General features: G+C 43.9%; 1 protein-coding gene across 1 annotated transcript in view; it reads left to right on the top strand.

The window, feature by feature from the left end:
- Nucleotides 1-15,651, top strand: part of FAM20A (FAM20A golgi associated secretory pathway pseudokinase) — a 90,762-nt gene that overhangs the window by 53,066 nt on the left and 22,045 nt on the right. The window contains exons 5-8 of the mRNA XM_054978848.1: nucleotides 861-953; nucleotides 7,691-7,806; nucleotides 10,803-10,983; nucleotides 15,235-15,344. Coding sequence (XP_054834823.1) covers nucleotides 861-953; nucleotides 7,691-7,806; nucleotides 10,803-10,983; nucleotides 15,235-15,344 — 500 coding nt within the window. The remainder of the gene's footprint in view (nucleotides 1-860; nucleotides 954-7,690; nucleotides 7,807-10,802; nucleotides 10,984-15,234; nucleotides 15,345-15,651) is intronic.

Below are 15,651 nucleotides of genomic sequence, written 5' to 3'. Positions count from 1 at the left end.
TAGTAGTCTAGCTAAGTCTGGGTCAATGGAGGCTTTAACCCAGTGTTACTCAGTGGCTGGGGACCCACATGTATCCCTTTGACATGCCACCTGTGGCTCTACTGAGCATCATTCCCCAATGCAGCAACCACCCCTTGTTTCAGGAAAGTGGGCAAGGCCCTTGACCAGTGGGGCTTATGGTTGGAAAGTTGTTCCTTCCTTGAAAGAGGCAAGAGGAACGGATAAGCTGCAAATTTCCTCAAGGTGCAGGCCTCGTGCCGGAGATGGAAGTAAATGTGGGTCGTTTGGTGGTGACAACTGCGAATATGGCTCTCTGCAAGTAGATTGAGAACTGCTGCTTTAACCATTGAAATTAACGGTAATAGACTAAAGGAAGGAAATCATTAGGCCATGAATAAATACTTTTTCTTGAACTTACAATGCTATTCAGTGGGTTGCCCTTCTCTCCATTGAGTCTTTTGCCTTCCTGGTTGAGTAGAGTTGCCAGGTCCCCTGAAGACCAACCTGTGAGGGGAGTGCAGACAGGCAAGCAGGGGGAAACTTAACTCGCATGGGCTCTGAAGCTCTTCCTTGTCGTGCCAGGAATGATGGTCATTCCTGGTGCAACAAGGAAGGGACTGATTTTCATCAAATCGGCCCCACATGTGGGCCTTCCCTTCCTTGTTGTGCCAGAAATGACATTCCTGGCACAACATGGAAGAGCTGTGAAGCTCCTGGGCCCGTTCCCCATGCTCCCCTCCCCCCGCCGCTGGCCAGGTAGATGGTGGGAGGGCAAGGGTGGAAGCTGGAAGCAGGGGGTCCTCTGCTCCCACCGAAGGACTGGTAACCCTATCGTTGAGTAACCTTTGTCTTTCTTTCAGGCAGAAACGAGAAGAGGAGACTCCAGAAGACTTTTTCTATTTTGTTGACTTTCAAAGACACAATGCTGAAATAGCTGCTTTCCACCTTGACAGGTAATTCACATGACAGTGGCTTGAAACCTGAATTAGGTGAGAACTGCAACACATGTAGTAGCAAACTTCTTGACCTCACACACACACACACACACACACACACACACACAGCTCTCACATGCTCCCATTCTGGCTCCAGCAGTCCAGAGGGCCCTTGAAACAAAATGTGGACAAATTAGAAGTCTGCAGAAGGATAGAGAAACTGCTGAAGTTTACCTTTTGCCGGTGGCAAAGTTGGTTAGGATATAAGCCAATTTCTTCATCCCTTCATTAGTTGTACAGCTGGCAACTACCGTAGGTGTAACTTCAAACAGGCAAGCTAATATTTGCCTGGTCATATCCCTGTGAGCAGAACAGATATTGCTTAGAACGGGATTTGGGGGGCATGAATCCAGATTTCAAGGATATCTTGGTTAGGGTTGCCAACTCTGGATTTGGAAATTCCTGGAGATTTGGTGGAGGGGTAGAACCTAGGGAGGGCAGAGTTTGGATAGAGGAGTGACCTCCATGGGATATAATGTCATAGAGTCCGCTTTCCAAAGCAGTTATTTTTTCTAGGGGAACTGATCTCTGTTTCCTGGAGATCAGTTGTAATTGGCAACTTTAAGCTTGATTAAGTCTGTTGGGAACTGTCGACAGCATGAATTTCCATTTGAGGAATCGAGACTAATTCAAGGGCCATCGGTATGAATCAGGTCCCCTACATGGGGTGGAAGGGCACACTTTATTGGGGCCCAAAGGGTTGCAATCTGTATTACCATAAGCAAAAAACTGAGGATAAGCTGTAGATCATGCCTAAATGTGTTTATAGAAACTTATTTCCTTGTATCTATTTGCTGATTTGCTGGAGCCAATCAGAAGCTGTGTTAGAGCCATCTAAACAACATTCTGGACTTCTGGGGCTTCTGGGTCTATCATATCAAAACTACAAGTCCCAGAGTTCCTTTTGCATAGGCAGAAGGGAGGGACACCTAGCGGGAAGGGCAAAGCACTATAAGACAGTAGGAGCAAGTGCAGCTGCTTCTTCTGGTAGGATCTGCAGGACCAAAATGTATGCAAGGACACACACACTCCATGCTACCATACCTGGTGGAAATGATAGGCTCTTAAGCTGGGCCAAATCAGCCCCAAACGTAGCGAAAATGCTATGGGGGGGCCAATTTTGTACTTCCGTTTTTCAACCAAAAGAGAGGTCATCGAGGCCTCCAGAGCACGTCCTTGAGGAATGTGGAGCACCCTCCCCCCTGCAGCTGCCAGCAAACCCCTTGTCCCCTGCTTCTGAGGTAAGGGGCTGGCAACGCTGTCCCCAGAAATGAATTAACATATGATTTAAGCTAGGGATTGTCTTAAGTTGCTTCAATGTGAAGGTTTTGCTCTGATTTATTATCCAAACTAAAGGAGAGCCCCTTCTACACTGGGGGCATAACTCCTTACCGTCCCTGAAGCCAAGCCGAAAGGCATAGAATCAGCTTGTATGTGGCTGTTTGCATTTCTCGTGTTTGATCCGTGTAGCCCCATGTCTCTTTTAAGTCTGCACCGTGCCAAAATGAGTTGGGATCATGAGCGCCTGCGTTGTCACAGCGCCAACCTTTCTTCCTTTTTTTTTTTTTGCATCACAGAAGCGATCAACCTATTTCCTGGATTTCAGCCTCACTACCTTTCCAGCCTTCCCTTTGATGATCCTGATTGGCTGATTTGCCTGTGCTTTTTTTTTCCTTTTAAGGGACTCCACATGTGTGAGAATTGAGAGAATTGTCCATTGGCCAGCCAATAGAGGAAGTGGGGGGGGAGGCATATTAAATCACTTGCATGAAGCTTGAATCACTTGCGCGAACAAGGAACTTTTCTTTCTCAGAAACAAATAGAAATAATATTTTTAAAAATGAATTTTATTTTGAAATGATTATCTCATTGGAGCAGTGATGCATCGCTGGCAAAGCTCCATTCCTACCTCCTCCTCTGTCGCACCCAAGCATCTGTTTCTTCACCATGGGAAAAAATGAGAATCTAAAATTCAATATTAAAATCTTTACTTCTTATACCTGGATATTTAGCCCCCTATACAATATTCCCACCCGTGCCAAAGCAAAAGGAATAAAAATGGAACTTACTTCAGCTTGCTTTCATACCAGCAATTCATTGATCATGTGTAGACATGGGCACGGACCAAAAAAAAAACGAACCATGAGATTCGTGGTTCGTGGATTTTAACGGACCAAAAACCATGAACTGGCATGGAACTGGGGCCAGTTATGACCCAGTTCGTGGTTCATGGTTCATGGGGTTTAAACTCCCCTTTCCAGCTGCTTAGCAGCGGCAGGGAAAGGGCATTTAACAGTTTAAAGGGCCCTTTCCTGCTTTGCAAGCAGCAGGACCCTTTAAACTATCAGCTGGCAGGCAGAAGGGGGGATCCCCCCTGCCGCTTGCCAGCTGATAGTTTAAAGGGACCTGCCCTTGCAAGTCCCTTAAAGGGGCAGTTTAAATGGCCATTTTCCTGGGGAAATGGCCATTTAAACTGCCCCTGTAAATATGACCCAACAAACCAGTATAAATTTCATGGAAGTTCCGGAAAAGGAGCTTCCACGAATCCTGGTTCGGGAACCCCGAACCAGCCTGTTTCGTGGGTTTTTATGGGTCGTATTTTGGTTCATGCCCATCTCTAAGCATGTGCTTTTTTTTAAAGAGGAGAGGAGTGCTTTTTTTAAAAAAAGGAGTGGGAGTGGCTAGCAGTCTGGTGAGGGGCAGGATTGGGGGGAAGAGAGCGGAGCACCCAAAAACAGAATAGAGTGTGCACGGGGAAACAGCAGACCACAAAGCGGATTCTTTAAAAAGGTCTCGGTACAAGCACTCCTAGGAAAGCCGCGGAAAAGCCATATAGTGACAGGAGTGACTACTCATGGTGGCAAATCCGGTTCATACAGTCAGGAAAAAAACACTGCAGTACAGGAACTGAACCGGCAAATAGACCTATACAGACTCAGCTGAGGTCTTTTGGAGAGCATCCTCTTTTCTGGGAATTCAGAGGAAATAGTAAATTATGACAACGGATTGTCAGAACAGCGTAAAGCCCTTGTGTGTGGAGGGGGCGGGTGTTGATGGTGTGGGGAAAACCAGTGTGTGCAAGCTCCATTGCCACAGCAATTGAGAGCTACACAGAGAATCATTGCAGAGTGGAAGCAGCTCCTAGAAAGCAGGCAAAATTATGACAATTCATAACATGTTTTTTATCTCCAAAAGTACTGTGGTGAGCTCAGTCACCTCCAGTCAATAAAACCCTCTGTTTTCCTTATCTGCAAAGTGACAGTTATCTGGTCTTCAAAAAATATTTTTTGGTTGTTATCAAATAGCAGGCTCTAATAGCAGAGGCAGCTGTTCCCTCCATGAAAAGTCTGCCCTTTGTTCCAGCTCATCCGAGCTCCCTAGAACCTCATTAACGCAGGCCCCTGATTTCCAACACCAAAGTTCTGGAGTGACTCATTTTCATAAAGACAGTTTTAATCAGGCAACCGCAGAAGCTTGATCAGGCCTGCACAACTTGTGATACGGCAAGTTAAACAACGCACCAGCTCTGGATGGCGGCCTACTGCCTGGCTTGGAGTACCCAATTGGGGTCTTGCAGGCCATAAGGAACAGCTGGTTTTGGCTTGGTATGTTAGAAGTTGTGCAGGCCTGAGCTCGATTCAAGCCATTATGTATTTTTGGAATGTTCAGTAAGTGACGGACTGAAAAGCCAGTTCCATCTCTCCTGGGGGGGCCCTTTTCTCTGCCAGCTTACGCAGCCAGCCTGGTGGTTACTGACTCACCAGCCAATAATGTTTTGTTTTGCTGACAAACGGCACCAAGCCCCAGAGCACCATTTGCAATGTTTGTAGTATGAATCAGCCTAGACGGCAGCAGCATCTCCCATTTCAAAGTATTTCTCAACCTCTTGCAGGTCCATTGGGGCTCTTGCTAGCATTGCACATCATAGAGAACTGGTTCATTGCCGAGCATTATAGTGGTGGAAGCAAATTAAGAGGGCTGAAGCCATATTGGATGGGTTGGATCCCATAGATAAGGTCTGTATGCTCAATAGTCCATGCACAAGAGGAAGCACTAAAAGTAATCTTTGCCATCTTGCTTGCGTGAAGTGAAACCAATTGTATCCCCACTATCTTTTCCTTGTTCATAAGTCATGGCACAAGGTATGTGCTACCGTTCTGATACCATTTCAAAACTAAAATGCAATCATGTAGACCATGTGTTGTATGGCTCCATGTGCACATTGTTGTTTTGTTAAGAAAATATTGCCGCAGCTGTTGCATTACCGCTTGCACATGCATAACTGCACTGCGTACATTTTATTTCTGCTTATGCATCCCTGGATCCAACCCTGTTAATATTATGCACATGCAGGGCTTTTTTTCAGTGGGAACGCAGTGGAACAGAGTTCCGGCACCTCTTGAAAATGGTCACGTGGCCGGTGGCCCCACCCCCTGATCTCCAGACAGAGGAGAGTTTAGATTGCCCTCCGCACCGCCAAGCGGTGCGGAGGGCAATCTAAACTCCCCTCTGTCTGGAGATCAGGGGGCGGGGCCACCAGCCACATGACCATTTTCACCGAGGGTGATTTAAACTTTTAAAAACTCCCCCCTTGTTCCATCTGACCCAAAGTGACATCATTGTGCGGTCTTGAGTTCCACCACCTCTTTTTCCCAGAAAAAAAGCCCTGTATACATGAATATGAGGGGTGTCAAGAAACGGACAGTGGTCATATAGAGAGTAACCCTGTGCAGAGATCCTCTAGCTTTAATAGCCAATAGCAGAGGGATTTTCAGCCAGTATTGCTTGCCATGGAGCAATAACAAAAGCCGCGCCTGCTAAAATCTCTCCTCTACAGCACTGTTAAAGGGCCTCCCTCCTTTGCATTGGATCAGCTGATTCATGCCACTCCCTTTGGAACTGTTAGCCCTAAATGACCTGTCTGCCCCCAATATCTTTTTCCAGAAATGCAACACAAGATAGGTGAACGTTGAAGTCAGATTAAGTAAATGGGGATCTACACTGACTGAACCCAAGAATCCTGCATTCTCATCTGCCATCATCTATTGCAAAGAAAGGCACAGTCTCCCTCGTTTTTATCTGGGAATTTTTACAGAACAAGGAGGCTGCTCCTCGCGCTACCTGTCATTTGTTCTGCATTTTCCTGCACCCGAGAACGTTCTCTTGGTCTTCGATTACGAAAACAGAACTATTTTATGTATTGTTGTGAACCATTTAAAGTACTAGAAGCAAGAAAGGGTTAATCTTTATCTTGGCCAGTTGAACAGCAGCCTGATTTCCAGTTTCACTGGAGTATTTAACATGATGTTACTCATGGCGGTATGAAAACAAGCTAATCAGCAATGGGGATTTGGTGCATTAAGACAAATCTGGTCCTACTACTTCCTTTATGTGGTAGGCAATCATTACTCACAATTAATTGACCACATAAACCAAGGCTGTGAGTTCATACAGTCAATGTTGTAAGAAATATGCACAAAGCAACATTTGCCAGTTTTAAACTGCAGGGAATTTTAAAAGAATCCGGTGCAAGATACGGGACAGGGACATTCTCCAGACAGGAAGCTCCAGATGATGGCTATGGTGTTGTGGAAACAGTACGACTATTTATCTATGGAATCATTGCCCTGACTGTGAATTAGCTCTGTTATATTATCACATAACCCAAATATCACTTTGTCAGGTCACTAATTCTAGTCTGTATGATCCCTGATTGGCTGGCTGGGCTCGCATAATCCAGAAGAAGAACTATTTATCTATGGAAATATTTATCTGTGGGGGATATGTATGTAATTTTGTTTTACTTAGTTAGCATATGTACTTATTATTACTTATGTAATCTTTATATTTTTAACTAAGATAAGTAATATAGTTAGAGTAGATAGTAGGTATAATATAGATATATATTACATTAGTATTATAGATTTTATGAATTTATATGATATACTTTTTAGATTAAGTTGGGTATGGAAAACTGCGGGGAGTCACCAGAAAAGGGGTGGGGGGAAGGATGGGGAAAATGCAATGGGGTGAATAATGATAATGATTTTTATGTTTATGTTTGTAAACCCATCCAATAAAAATTCTTTAAAAAAAAAGGAAATATTTATCTGTGGAACTATTTATCTATGAAGGAACTATTTATCTATGGAACTGTTTATCTATGAACTGTGGAACTATTTATCTATGAAGTTATCCGGAAGATCCAGGGGAAAACAGATAGTACACCCTCCCAAAAAAACTATTTACAGATTGTCCTTTGAGACCTAGCTTGTCTTATGTCCTTTATATGAAAACAGCAAACTGGCTACAGCTGAAAGCTGCTTGCCTCTTGCTCGTCCAGTATAGCAAAAGTGCTGTAAAACAGCCATAAAGCACACAGCTGGAAAATACAGTGAAGGATAACAACGACATCTCAGTGGACAATCCCATTCGGAGCCTAGGTGGGTTAGACTGTCCTGAATATAAGGAATAAGCTCTGCAGATTGGATTCAGGAAGGGAGCAATCCTAAGCAGGTATACTCAGAAGTAAATTTCATTTTATTAAATGGGGCTTACTTCCCAGGAAATGTTCTAAGGATTTCAGTGAAAGTGTGTTAAGTGTTAAAATTAATCATTTACTGTAAGAATTCTTTTCCTTTCTCAATATAGTTCTATAATTCCAATTGATTCCTGATCTTTCCTCCACTTCTCAGAATCTTGGATTTCCGTCGTGTCCCTCCGGTGGTTGGGAGATTGATTAACATCACTAAGGAAATTTTAGAGGTTACCAAGAATGAAATCCTACAAAGTGTCTTTTTTGTTTCACCTGGTAAGTCAGTCAGTCGGTTTTTTTATTACAATTTGAGATCAGAATTTAGATCAATATATACAGTAATATATAACAAATGCATTGATTCCAAAACTAAACATGTCTGAGGATGGAATACAACTGTATACTAAAATGAATAAAATGTTTAAAATATAATTAAAATTTCTTAAAAGAAGTTGTAACGTTCTGTCTGCCAGGGCACAAAATTTTGCTACTTTGACAGGAACATCATTGCAGCAATCAGCTAAAAGAAGAGTGGAATAAAATTGATTAGATCTGCCTAGGTAGGCAGCAATAATTGGTAAAATGTACTTTGTTTGGATTTCCTGGTAGAACTGGCAGTATAAATGAACATGTTCTATTGTATCCGGATTAACAGGGGCAGAAACAGTTTACATATGGAATATTGAGTAGGGATGTGCAATTCGAGTTCAGTATTTGGTAAAAATCTGGTAGAATTCAGTGTTACTGAACTTAAATCTGTATTACCAAATGACTTTGGTCATACCAAATTTAAGTTTGCTGAATTTATTTGGTAAAATTCGGTAAAATTCAGGAAGTATGGCAGTGCTGTTTCTTTGCTAAGGAAAGGCAAAGAAACACTACTTCCCACCTTTTTTTTACCAGATGAGAGGGGGGAGAAGAGAGGAGGAGTGAGTTAGAGGCAGAAGGGGAAGGAGGAAAGGACTGGAGAGTGTGAGTGACAAATCCTTGCAGCAGCTCTCCTTCTCTGGCCAATCAGATTCTCAAGAAGGAAAGTGCCTTTTTTAAATTGTTGCAGGGAGTTAAATTAAGAGGCTTGCCTCAGTCAGCCTCCATTTTGCTCTGGCCTGGAGACTGAGAGACATTGCCTGATTGCTGCTGTCGGTTGTTGGCTTTCTCTCCTGGCCTGCTTTGGACTTCAGTTGAATCCTGCTGCCCAGTGAGTGCAGTGGATTCCTGGCTGCTCCCAGGTTTGAGAGTTGTAGACTCCCTAGGGGGGTTTCTGTCTTTGGGGGGAGGGAGTTGGCCTGGTGTCTGGGAGGGATAGGAGGGGGGAGGGGAAAGGATTTTTTTTTAGCATTCTAAAAACTGGGTTTTTTGCTGAGTTGGGCTTTGGTAGGACTTTTGTGTAGATGGGGGCTTTGATTTCTGGCTTTTGAAGTTGGTTATATTTACTCTTCATTTTGCTGTGTGTTCTTCTGGGGGAACTGTTTTCCCCTGTTTGGCGTTCTTTACAGAGGTTTGGTTGATGTTTTTTGCTGGGTTGTTTTCTATTGGCATAGAAGTTTGGTTTGGTTAGGTGTTCAGTTGTTGTTGGTTGTTCTTCGGGGGGGGGTGTTTGTTGGGGTACTTGGTTCAGTTTGTTGACTTAACCTGGTGGTGTATGGATTTACTTTTTGGGTATCCTGTGAAAGTAGTGAAGTGTGAACTTTTTAAAAGTGTTTTTAAGATAAGCTAGTTGTAAGTTTTTCCCATAGGGAATAATGGAGATTGGAGGTGGCTGGGGGCACCTTTTTTGGGGGGGGGCCATAATATCACCCTCCATGGTCCAATCTTCATGAAACTTGGGGAGTCATTAGAGGACAGTTAGGAGTAGGACTGCTGCCAAGTTGGTGCCTTTTGCTTTCAAAATGCCACCCCCATCCTCCTGGATATTCCCCATTGTTTTTGCCATAATGGAGATTGGCTGGGGGCACCTTCTTTGGAGAACCATAAAATGGCCTTCTAGGGTTCAACCTTTATGAAACTTGGAAGTTCATTAGAAGACAGTTAGGAGTAGGTTCCCTGCAAATTTGGTAAAATTTGGTTAAAAAATAACCCCTCCCAGGCCACAGGAAATTTCTGAATTGAGCCTCTAGGAAACAATCGCTGAATTTTACTGAATTTGCTCTGTAAAATGGAACCAAACTGGAGAATGAATTCGGTATTCCCCAAATTCTGCATTTTTTTTCCAGTTAGGTATTACCAAACTGAATCAACCAATTTTTTCTCCTGTGCACACCCCTAGATATGATCATATCCTTCCAAAAGAGCAGAGGGGAGAACGTTAAAACATGCTAAAGTAAAAGCTCTGCAGTATTTTGGAAATTCTAACAAGAAAAGATAACTGGGCGGAACAAAATTTTGTTTTCTATTCCCCAGTGCTGGGACATACAAGTCTCGTGCTCTCTCTGCTTATAGAGAAGCATCTTGTAATCTCTGCTTAATAATTACTCTGGCTCCATGATAGCTGTACTGGAAAAACCCAGTAGCGGCCATCTGATAAGTCATGTCAAATGCAGAAGAGGGGTAGAAATTATATCATTTCTTATGTTGCATTTTGAAGAGATAATGTTTTTGTATAGAAACAGAAAGGGAACAAATCACATATCTCTCTTGTGCTGGAGAGCCTTAGGAAATCATGGCTTCCCACACAAAAAGCATACAACAAAATGTCAACATGCACATTCTGCACATGTGAGAGTCCATGCGCAGGCTGCCTGCCTTTTGCCTACAAAGAAGAACTGCTTGTGCAGGAAATTTCTCCCATTTGAAGTATCCTTCCTGTGCTAGAAATCAGGACGTGAGAGAATGACCCCCGTAGTGTTTGCACTGCTTCCCGGTATGTAGCCTTATCACTGATTAATGTCAACGCTGCTATTATAAAATGTTCAAAACTATAACAACAACAACATTCGATTTGTATACCGCCCTTCAGGACAACTTAACATCCACTCAGAGCGGTTTACAAAGTGTGTTATCATTATCCTCATCACTCATAAGTTACTCTTGGAAAACGTGTTTTATAAAGATTAAAACCTGAGTGGGTTTCCAAAATACTACCTTGTGGTTTTCTGAGTCTTTAAAATGCCCATGGTGTAATTTATTTTTTTTTCAATCTTGCAGTGCTAAAGATTAGAAATCAATGCCTTGTTAACAATAGGAAAACTGATCTTGTGATTTTGCCAAGAGTGTCCACTTTACAGAAGTTGGGGATCTATTCCTGTCATTCATACATCCTGCTTTTTCCATAGCCAGCAATGTGTGTTTCTTTGCCAAGTGTCCTTACATGTGCAAGACGGAATATGCCGTATGTGGGAACCCTCATCTGTTGGAAGGATCTCTTTCTGCTTTCCTACCATCCCTCAACTTAGCACCAAGAATCTCCATCCCAAACCCATGGATCCGATCATACACCTTTGCTGGAAAAGAGGAGTAAGTGGGTAAATGGACCTCTCTCTTTGCCTCCTACATTTCACTTTTACATAGTAGATAATTGGCCAAGCGCTTCCTTAAGAACTTCGGTTACTACCTTAATAGTAACCAAAGGGGAAAAGCTCTTTATTCAATTTGTATACAGCTCTAGTAACTGGGAATACAAATACATAGGAAAATGGTATCATAAATGTAGCACAAATATTACAAAACAAGAAACAAAACACAAGGCTAGCCAAGTTCTACAAGTCACTATTTGTTTTGGGCGCTTTTTTTTTTGGCGGTCCTTTCAGAAAAATGGGCACCCAAAAAGTTGCAATTTTGAAACAGGAGCCGTTTGATGTAGACTTCACTGAGTTTCTCTCCATTCCCCAGTTCTTGGTGCACCTTGCACAGAGAGGGTTAAACCTCTTAATTATTTGCTTGCCAGCAGGGAGGACTTCTGCTGCGTGTGTTTGTGTGTTATGTGCTATCAATTCACTTCCAAGTTATAGTGACTTTATGAGTTAATGACCTCCAAAACGTCCTATCATTGACAGGCTTGCTCAGATCTTGGCTTCCTTTACTTGAGTCTTATTTTGGATCTTCTTCTTTTCCTCCTGCCATCCACCGTTCCTAGAATTATTGTCTTTTCCAGTAAGTCTTGTCTTCTCGTGGTGTGACCAAAGTATGATAGCTTCAATTTCATCCTTTTAGCTTCTAGAGAAAATTCAGGCTTGATTTGATCTAGAACCCACTTATTTGTCTTTTGGGCCATCCATGGTATCCATAAAACTCTCGTCCAGCACCACATTTCAAATGAATCAGTTTTCTTCCTGTCAGCTTTCTTCATTATCCAACTACTGTTTCAACTTAATCCTGAAATGGGGACCAAATCCTGACATTTCCCGCTCTTTATCTTTACCCAGCCATAACAAGGTACACGTCCTTGGTCTTTATGGCCCTAATTCAGGATATCAGAAGCTATCTATCTTGTCTCTTCTTGATGGGTGGGTAAGTGGCTATCTCCTGTCTGTCAGTAACAAAAGGACATGACCTGGTTCCCATATGGGTATGTTTTCACTGAGGCCTGATGATCCTGTATTTCCTTATAACAGCAAGAAACTGGGCCGCCGTGCCCATTGAGGCCAGGTAGGCGGTTGCTTCAGGGCGTGGGATGCTGGATGGGGCACCAGAGGAGGCGCTGGGGGTGGGAGCATGTGCCACAGAGCTGCAGCCTCCCAGCCCTCCTGCCCTGCACTGCTGCCACCACCAGCACATGCCCCCGGCCAGGCACAGCCGCTGCAGGCAGGCATCTGGGGTGGCATAGGGCAACTGAGCGGGAGAGCTGGGAGGCCACCCGTGCCCATCCCAGCCACTCGCCACAACAATCAGGCTGGCTTGTGCACACGCCCATGATGATGTAACACGTGACGTCATCATGCAGGCTGGTGTGTGTGCGCACATGCGCGTGCGCGCGCCTGGCCAACTGGCCAGCCACAGGCACTAGAAACCCTGGCACCGCTTCTGTCAAGAAGCACCTGCTGGGTCACCCCATAAAATCACATTTTTTGCTGTTCTTTGGAAGGACTCACTGCTGGTGTTAGAGAGCAGGGGCTCCAAGATCATCCTCCCCTTTGTACACACAATAAGAGGAACAGCAGGTAAAGAAGATGCCTCCATAGCTCTGACCTCTGGCTCACTATAGTATACCTACCAGTGCTTGGCTTGCACTTTTTGTCCCCAGACCACTTGGTCTAGCACCTATGGTCCTGGCTTCAGCCTCAGTGAGATTATCACTCTGGCTACTCCTCTTCCTGCCATGTGGCTGTGATGTCATGTGCTTGTAGTTCACTGGGTCCCATCTTGCCTGGGGTTAAAGGTGATTCTGGGTTTGGAATTGTTGAGATATGCTGTCCTAGAGCTTTTTGTAAGTAAAGGGGAGGTACTTTTTCTGTATGCTGTCCTGGTAGGACTATCTCCTGCAGCATAAAAGGGAACAGAAGGCAAAGCTGTCCTTGATTATGTGAGGAGCAGTTTCCTTGGAGACGAGCAATCAAAACCACAGCTATGTCAATTGGAAGACATTCTGGAAACTTCTTTATGGCATTCATGGTTTAACAGCTCTGTGGGTGTTAGAGAAGGATTTGGAATGCGCTCAGACATCACAATAAACTGTTGTTTGTAAGCAATGATTTGATCAGTTTGAAGCAGATAGTCCAACAAGCTGGGGGTTATTATTTGATACCAAACCACGGTTTCCCGCTGGTTAACTCAAGTTTACACTACTTATGATTTGTTATGTCTGAATTCACAAATCGCCAATTGCTGAACAGTGCCATCCCTCACAGCAGGCTGCCCAGAGACAGCCAGCCATATGGGAGGATGTTCTACCTACTGTGAGGCAGAGAGGAGGCAAAGCAGATAAACTGGGAGTTTTTACTTACCTCTGGTAGACTAACCAGGATTCTTGCATAAACCATGGTCACTCATTTCTTGTGACATCTAGACGTAGCCAAGATTTATCTGATAAGTTAATTCATCCTGCAACCTGTTAAGTGAGAGTCAATTTTAAGGACAGAAAATATCCCTAATAGTTAAGCAGCTACAGATATGGCAAGGCAAAGTTTGTGGTTTTGATCTCTGTGAGCGCTTGGGGTGGGTTCCAAAAAGCCAGTGGGACTTCTGCTTCCCCCTCCTTTGAACAGCAAACTCTGTGCCGTATCAAAAGTTGGTTTTGAAAGTCTTGTTTCTCAAAAGTGGTTTGGCAAGTACCAGCAGCAAGCAAGCACGGCACACAGCAGCACAGGGGGAGCTGTTTGAGAGAAACAGCCACAAAGGCACGTAGAAACTTATCAGGCAGTTCTTTTTGGATCCTGGCCCATGTTTGCAAGCTCTATCTGCTTGTCAGACTTCGATGTTACCCTATCTCACTGGAGAGAAAGTGGCTTAGTAAGGAATATTTCATCTTGGGAGAGCGGGAGGGTATTTACTTAACATCAGGGCTTTTTTTCTGGGAAAAGAGGTGGTGGAACTCAGTGGGTTGCCCTTGGAGAAAATGGTCACATGGCAGGTGGCCCCGCCCCCTGATCTCCAGACAGAGGGGAGTTTAGATTGCCCTCTGCGCCATGGCGTGGAGGGCAATCTAAACTCCCCTCTGTCTGGAGATCAGGGGGCGGGGCCACCAGCCATGTGACCATTTTCAAGAGGTTCCAGAACTCCGTTCCACTGCATTCCCACTGGAAAAAAGCCCTGCTTAACACAATAGTTCTTTAGGGCAAGAATCCTACAATTTTGTACATGTAATCACCCTCTGATGCTACATATGAATGTTGTCTTTAAACTGATGTCACTGAATACAAATTGTATTTGAAAATAAATACTGACTGTGATTCTTGCAATCATGGTACTGAGAAAACTGGCAAGTCTATCTGCAGAGCTCATTTTAATCACTTATTAATGGGGCAGAACAAAGCATAAGGTGTGTACTGGGAGAACAGATTTAAGATGGTGACAAGAAGATTGCTTTGATGTCAAACTAGATGAACAAGAAACCAAATGAGACAACTCCTCGGGGTTAAAAACATATATCGATGTTGCTCCTTTCACATCTCCCTGGCGGTTCTTGGCATAAGACACATTGATACCGTTGGAAGTTATCAGTGGTAAAACTGTATCTGCATGGAAGAGAACAACAAACCGATCAACTATTCCAGAAGAATGTGCCTACCTCCTCAGAAACGGAGTGATAAATTATTATTATTATTATTATTATTATTATTATTATTATTAAAATTTATAGTCCACCCTCCCCGTGGACGGGCTCAGGGCAGATTACAACATACAGATAAAAACACATTGATAAAAGGGTACATTAAATAATGATAAAAGCCAGATTTAACAGCACAAAAACAAACTCTGCACTCTGTTCTGACTCTGCACTATGTCCCAGGTTCACCCTTCCCTGCCAACCACAAGGGAAGAGAAGGGTGGGGATGTGAGTTGGTGTGAGATTAGCCACCCTTCCTACATGGGGCAGATGACTCAATATAGCCCCCCACTAATAGGAGACAGGCGGGAGGCCAATCGGTGGGTCTGAGTACTGGCCTCAACCAAATGCCTGGTGGAACATCTCTGTCTTACAGGCCCGCCGGAGGGACACAAGATCTCGACACTATAAACATAGCGCCCGATTTCAATCACTTCCCCAAACTGAGAACGAACTTGGGAGAACAGCTGCCTTGGCATTTATTTCTGTAATATTTCTTGCAGATGGGAAGTGAACCCACTTTATTGCAACACAGTGAAGGAGGTGTACCCTTATAGCAGCGGCAGCCGGCTACTCAATATCATTGACATGGCAATATTTGACTTCTTAATAGGTAAGTGGAAGCGAACTCATTGATTGGACATGCTGTTGCAAGGATGTCAGTTTAGCCTGTCGGGCTGGATCTTGCTGGTTGGGGGAAACTCTGATACTTTGGGAAAGGCTCCGGTTTGTTTTTAGCTGTGATGGAAATCATGAAAACATACGGGTGTTTTCTGCTAAAGACACACAAAGCAAAGTGAGGGTCCAAGCAAAGCATTTGGTGGGCTGGAGACATGTTTTTTTTATTTCTGCTGCCTTTCCTTGGCACTTGCTCTTTCCCTGCCCTCTTAGCTGCTGCAACCATCCTTTAAAAGAGGAGG

This window comes from Eublepharis macularius, chromosome 4 (genome assembly GCF_028583425.1).
Source record: "Eublepharis macularius isolate TG4126 chromosome 4, MPM_Emac_v1.0, whole genome shotgun sequence".
NCBI classification, from domain to species: Eukaryota; Metazoa; Chordata; class Lepidosauria; order Squamata; family Eublepharidae; genus Eublepharis; species Eublepharis macularius.
The sequence above is the reverse complement of the archived record's forward strand: the minus strand, read 5'-3'. Positions and strand labels throughout refer to the sequence as shown.